At 32.2% G+C, this 7,548-nt stretch overlaps 1 protein-coding gene across 1 annotated transcript in view; it reads left to right on the top strand.

The window, feature by feature from the left end:
* LOC106868130 (uncharacterized) overlaps positions 1-4,400 on the top strand; it is a 46,442-nt gene extending 42,042 nt beyond the window's left edge. Inside the window, exon 10 of the mRNA XM_014913261.2 lies at positions 1,467-4,400. Coding sequence (XP_014768747.1) covers positions 1,467-1,514 — 48 coding nt within the window. The 3' untranslated portion in view covers positions 1,515-4,400. The remainder of the gene's footprint in view (positions 1-1,466) is intronic.
* Positions 4,401-7,548: the final 3,148 nt, after the last annotated feature.

Here is a 7,548-nt window from a genome sequence, read left to right on the forward strand (position 1 = left end):
TAATACATTATTATCATTATTATTAATTATTATTATTATTATTATTATTATTATTATTATTATTATTATTATTATTATCATTATTATTAATTATTATTATTATTATTATTATTATTATTATTATTATTATATGCTTGACTTTTGCTTTGTATTTGTACAAGTTGACTCCAAGTCTCACCCAGAGACCTCAAGAGACAAGTTAGAAGTTTATGTTGGTGTTAAGCCTAGGGTGTCATATATTTGGTTTTGTACATAGAATTGTTCTATAGAATGTTTAAGAAAACATAAGAAAATTATAAGTTTGTTTTAAAATTTGAGATTACATAGACAGCATTTTACGTAGGATATGGGCAGTTCCCATGAGCACTATCTTTTGAATTTCTGCCATTTTGGGGTTCCCTGATATCTGAGCTAGGTAGGAATCAGCCCCTTTTGCTATCATTCCAAGGGCACCTATGACAATCGGTATTGTTTTAGTCTTGAGGTTCCACATTTTGCCAATTTCTATTTCAAAATCTTTATACTTGCTCAGTTTTTGGTAGGTCTTGACAGATACACTTATGTTGATTGGGACAGTCATATCAATGAGGAGACATGATCTTTGTCTGAAGTCCTTCAATATAATGTCTGGCCTATTCACATCTCTCTATCTGTTAGTTTGAATGGTGAAGTTCCAGAGGAGTGAGATCATTTTCAAGCATGAGAGGTGGTTTGTGTTCCCACCAGTTTTTATCATGGGGCAGGTCCAGGTTTTTGCAAATTACCCAGTGAATATACTGTGCTACTCTATCATGCCTGTTGAGATACTCCGTAGGTGCAAGAAGACTGCACATGAAGGCAACATGATCTGAGTTCAACTTTGCCTTTAACCCTTTTGGGGTTGATAAATTAAGTACCAGTGAAACACTGAGATTGATGTAATTGACTAGTCCCCACCCCCAAATATCAGGTCTTTTGCCTTTAGCAAAAAGGATTATTATTATTATTATTATAATCCATAAGGTGGCGAGCTGGCAGAATTGTTAGCATGCCAGGCAAAATGCTTAGCAGCCTGTCACTATGTTCTGAGTTCAAATTCCGCCGAGGTCGACTTTGATTTTCATCCTTTTGGGCTTGGTAAATTAAGAACCAGGTATTTTGTCTCTTGCTACATTCTGAGTTCAAATTCCACCGAGGTCGACTCTGCTTTGATCCTTTCAGAGTCAATAAAGTACAAGTGAAACACTGGGATTGATGTAATCTGCTAGTCTCCTCTCCAAAATTTCAGGCCTTGTGCCTATAGTAGAAAGGATTATTATTGTTATTATTCATTTTTTCCGTGTGTCTTCATCATTGTTTTGTTTATTTTAATTCAATTTTAGAAAAACTAAAGTTATGCTTTGACAATTTCAGAGCATATTGAAATTATTTTGCACGTGATGTTTGGCCCACTCTGCATATAAATTATTGTTTTTGTATTCTTTCAGCCTACCAAAGGAAAAACATATTTTGTAGACCAGAAAAGCAAGAAGTAGTATAATTTAATAATAATGATCTATATTATGCAAGGTAGTACCTTAAAACATACCCACACAGTCCAAAATGGAACCTCCCAAAAAACAGCACCGAATCCCTGCTCACCTGGTGAAACCAAAAACAGGACTATTCTTTACAACTTTTTTCAGTTATTTTACTTTATACTTATTTTTATCCTCCAACCCAAAACCTCATTACATATTTTTACACTTTGCTGTTGTTATTTGTTTGTGTGTTCTTTTCTAATAAATATTTTTATCTTTTTTCTTAACATACATATGCAGCCACATTATTTTACATAATGATTTTATATCTATTTCACCACACCATCATTGTTATTGTGCTAAATCCACTCCCTCCTTCCCATACACACACATACAGACACACACAAGCACACATACACACACAAACGTATGTATGTATACATACTTATATTCTATATTTTGCGTTAACAATGCTGCAAATAGTTTCACATGGAAAGACTGCAATTTTTGAAGTGTTCATCTTAAGAATGTTGGTAATCACCCAGCATGTTGGGTGAGACTACCATCCACTGGTAGCAATGTTAATCAACTAATAAAGAATACAGTTTACACCAAAAGTGGTACTGAAGACTCATTTCTCACTGATCACCATTATTGTATAAGTACATATGTATAAATTCATACATACATACATACATACATACATACAAACATATATGTATGTGTATGTAAGTATGTATGTATGCATGTATGTATGTATACATACACACATGCACATAGACATACATACACATGCTCATATATATACATATATATATGTATATGTTTATATATATATGTATATATATGTATATATATGTGTGCATATGTATATATATGTATATATATATATGCATATGTATATATATACACATCCACATATATACAAGTATATGCATACATGCATATATACATACATAAACGCATATATGCACTCATATATACATATATATATTTGTGTATAAATATACATGTGTCTACATATATATGTGTACTTGTATATATATATATATATATGTATATATAATACAAAGTAAAGTTGGGGTTACTGCACGAGTAAAGATATAAGGAAAAGTATCTGAAAATGCAGGGGTCTTTTAAAAGTATTTTTTTAAGTAAACCGGCTTCACTTAATTAAAAAGATTTTCAAAAGTAAAGTGTGAGATTTTGTCTATCCTCTGTGGTGTCAAAAATTAGTTTGCAAAAATGTATTCTAATCAAGTGATAGAGTCTTTGACAATGGTAAGAAAAGTTTTGAGGCATTTTGTATGCTCTGTGATGAGTCAAATCATAGTTTAAATAAAAACAATCAAATCAGGTAATAAAATTTCTTTTATAATGATAAGAAGAAAAAATTAGTTTACATGAATATATCTTTATCATGTAATAGAGTCTTTGATAAGGAGATAAAATATGTGTATCCTCTGTGATGAGTCAAGAAATAATCTACATAAAAACATTCAGATCAGGTAATGAAATTTTTTTTATAATGATAAGAAAATGAAAATTAGTGTATATGAATATATCCCGATCAAGTAAAAGAGTCTTTGTCAAGAAGATGAAATATGTAACTGACCATTTAAAGTTTTCGGTTTTGGCTTCTCAGGGTCTTGTATCTGGCTGGAGTTTTGCTGCTATAAACAGAGTTGCAATTCTTCTGTATAAAATCTTCCTCTTTTCCGAAAATGATAAATGTTGTGACCATCAGCCATCCGCACTGTTTTTACACCTGAAAATGAATACTGGATGACAATGGCATTTAAGCGATATATTATTAACATACATCATTTTGGATAAAAGGAAGATTTTATACAGAATAATTGTAACTCTGTTTATAACTGCAAAACTCCAGCCAGATGCAAGACCCTTAGAAACCAGATCCGAGAACTTTAAATGGTATGTAACATATATTATCTCCTTGTGAAAGACTCTATTACTTGATTGAGATATGTTCATGTAAACTAATTTTTTCTTTTTATCGTTATACAAAAATTTTATTACCTGATCTGAATGTATTTATGTAAACTATTTTTTGTCTCATCACAGAGGATACACAAAGCCTCAAACATTTTTTTTTCATTTGATTTGAATACATTTTTGTAAACTAATTTTTGACACCACAGAGGATACACAAAATCTCACACTTTATTTTTGAAAATCATTTTCATTAAGTGAAACCGGTTAAGTTAATAAATACTTTTAAAAGACTCCTGCATTTTCAGATTCTTTTCGTTATGTATATAATATACATACATAATATATGCATACATACATACATACATACATACATATACATACATATATATATATTCATACATATATATACATGTATATATATATATATATATATATATATATATATATATATATATATATATATATATATATATATATATATATATGTGTGTGTGTGTGTGTGTACATATATATGCATACATACATACATACATACATACATACATACATACATACATATATACATACATACATATCAGTGAGGAAAAAGGAAAATATTGAATTTCCAAAGACGAAAGACTGTTGTTTGTTAAAGTTTTCTGTTTTCAAATCAAGTTAATATATGAATATAATTTTAATAAAGATGATTGTTAAATTTTCAGTCACAAAACTTTTCCATCAGACACATGCAACAACATGCCTATGCTTTTGTGTGTGTACACGTTTGTGTCTATGTATATGTGTTGCGTGCATGTCTGTATGTATGCATAGATACTTATATGTCTGTGTACTTATGTATATGCTTTTATATGTATGTCCGCACGCTTGTATGAATATATGTAAAGTACCATGTATCTTTACTAACATTTGTGCTTGCATTGAAAAATATAGTGTAGTTCTTTCTTTCATCTTTTATTTGTTTCTGTGAATCAACTGTGGCTATGCCAGGGCACTGCCTGGGAGTGCTTTGATCGAAGAAATCAACCCAATACTTTTTTTTTTAATTCTAGTACTTATTCGATGGGTTTCTTTTGCGGAACTGCAAACAAACCAGCATTCTATTAATAGAGTAGAGATTACATTTTTTATCGTTATACTCTTTTTTGTGCTCCTCCATTTTATCAGCTATACTACAAGTTGTTTCATCTATCTGAGCTATGTAAATGACTAAATACAAAATATAAAACAGAGTATATACACACGATTCACAACATCAAGAATATTCTAAAACAAATAAAATATATACATACATACACACATACATATATAGATACACACATACATACAAACATACATATATATGTATATATAATACAGTGTACATTTAATACACATCAGAGATGCCTATAAAAGGGCATCTGACCCGCTAGAAAGAACAGGCAAAGCTCTACATCACAATTAGGGATAATTTCGAAAAGGAATGAAAAATAAAAACATTTACCGTCTATATTCCGAACCAGGTTTCAAGTTATTTTAGCAAAACAAATTATTTTGCAAGGCAAACTATCATCAGCGGAATAGCCTAGATCGACATGTACGCACGAGGCACTACATAGAAAACATGACTTGTGCATATATGTCTAATTTTTCAAAAATTACCGCGCATGTGCGGTATACCTTGTCGGCAGCAAATACCAAAAAATGCCAATTTTTCAGAAATTAGCCAAAAAACATTTTATCATAATTAATAAGTCTTAGGGTAGCAAAAAATAATTTGTTTTGCTAAAATAACTTGAAACCTGGTTCGGAATATAGATGGTAAATGTTTTTATTTTTCATTCCTTTTGGAAATTATCCCTAATTGTAGCGTAGAGTTTTGGCTGCTCTTTCTAGCGGGTCAGATGTCCTTTTATAGGCATCTCTGATGTGTATTAAATGTACACTGTATATTATATGAATAATATATTGTCTGTTGACTAATTTTTTTTCTCGCTAGACCACCGGTAGTAAATTGAATTTCTAAATTTTTTTGCTACCCTAAGACTTATTAATACATACATACATACATATATATATATATATATATATATATATATATATATATACGAGAGAGGGGGATAGATAGATAGATAGATAGATAGATAGATAATGCAAACAGACAAATAAAATCTCCTGGGCTAGAAAACTTTCTAAAGTTTCCGTCTACACGTATAAACAATTCTCTCATAGGGTTTGGGTTGAAACAAGACTATCATAAAAGCACTTGCCTACGATACCACATACTGCAGAATGATACATAGGACCCTGTGGCTGCAAAGCGAACTTTGTGACTGCTTATCTTCATACATATACATACACATGCGCACGCGCGCAGACACCACGCACACACACATACATATATATATATGTGTGTGTGTGTGTGTGTGTGTGTGTGTGTTTGTGTGTGTGTGTGTGTATGCATGTGTGTATGTACGTGTATACACACACATATACACAGGGCAACCTTGGTCCTCGAACGTCTCACATATCGAATAAATCGGTTTTCCAACAGACAATTCGAGATGAAAATGCCTCGGTTATCGAACAAAATTTCGGTTCTCGAACCGAGCCGAACCGGGTTAACCCGAATGGAATCATTTCTGAGTCGACCGCTGTGTTGTATACATTCGTGTGTTGTACTGTTCTTTTCTTTTCCAATTTTATTGTACTGTGCCTTTTTTCTCTTCATTAGCCCTTGTCATGGCTCCAAAGAAAGCTAGCATTGATACTGGTAAAGAAAAAAGAAAAGTTGAGAGAAAAACAATTGAAGTGAAAAAAGTAATCATCGGCATAAAAATAAAATGGCATTCGTGTGTCAGATCTCGCTGTGCAGTACGGTATGCCCAAATTGACAATGTCTATTATTCTAAAAGATAAGGAAGTGATAAAAGCAGCTTATGTTGCAAAAGGAGTGACTGTTGTTATTAATAAACAAAGACCAAAGATGCTCGAAAAAGTGGAAAAGTTATTGCTTATTTTTTATAAATAAGAAACAGTTAGCAAGTGACAGCATCAGTGAAGCATTTATTTGTGAGAAAGCATTAAAAATTTATTATGATCTAGTAAAACAAAAACTCTGGTGCAAGTGCTGAATGTGATATTTTTAAATTCAAAGCTAGTAGAGGATGGTTCGAGAAATTTAAGAAGCGATGTGAAATACACAGTGTAATTAAGCATGGAGAGGCGGCAAGTTCAAACAAGGAAGCAGCTGAGAATCTTGTGATATCCTGCATTGTGTTAATCTTATTGATAATGCATGGAACCAAGTGAGTAACAGAACTTTGAATTCAGCATGGAGGAAACTTTCGCCAGACTGTGTACCAGAACGAGACTTTGAGGGGTTTGAGACTGCTACAAGTACTGCCGCTGTCGAGGAAATTGCTATTGTTGATGATATTGTCTCTATAGGAAAAACTATGGGCTTCGATGTCGACAGTGAAGATATTGGAGAACTGGTGGAAGACCACCGTACTGAGCTTATCACCGAAGAGCTCGTACACCCTCAAAATGAACAGCAAAAGACTTTGGCTGAGGAAATGTTTTCTGGGGAAGAGGATGTTCCAAGTTCTTTAATTAAAGCAATTTGTGCTAAATAGGGTGATGTGCAAAATTTTGAGGAAAAATATGACCCTGATGCAGTGGTAGCAAATAGTGCAGTAAACCTTTTCAATGACAATGTCATGTCTCATTTTAGAAAAAATTTACAACGCAGGCAAAAAAGCAACTAACATTGGAGAGGTTTTTAATGGAAAAAAAGAAAAGAAACCCCAGAGAAAGATTTACCTGAGCCAAAGAGACAGAGAAGGGAAGAAACCCCCAAAAGACAGTTACCAGGAGTTTTTATGGAAGGGGACTCTCCTTCTAAGTAACAACACACTCGAACAATTCGGTTTTAGAACAGACTTTCAGAACAAATGGTCGAGAACCGAGGTTGCTCTGTATAAGGTTGTCTGGAAAGTTTTGAGCGCTTTTTACTATGCAAAAAGGGACATAAATAATTGACCACTCAATAAATTTTATTCAATGAAATAATTCCCATTATTATTAATTTCCATTATTATTAATCTCCATTATT

Source organism: Octopus bimaculoides, chromosome 4, assembly GCF_001194135.2.
Source record: "Octopus bimaculoides isolate UCB-OBI-ISO-001 chromosome 4, ASM119413v2, whole genome shotgun sequence".
Lineage (NCBI taxonomy): Eukaryota > Metazoa > Mollusca > Cephalopoda > Octopoda > Octopodidae > Octopus > Octopus bimaculoides.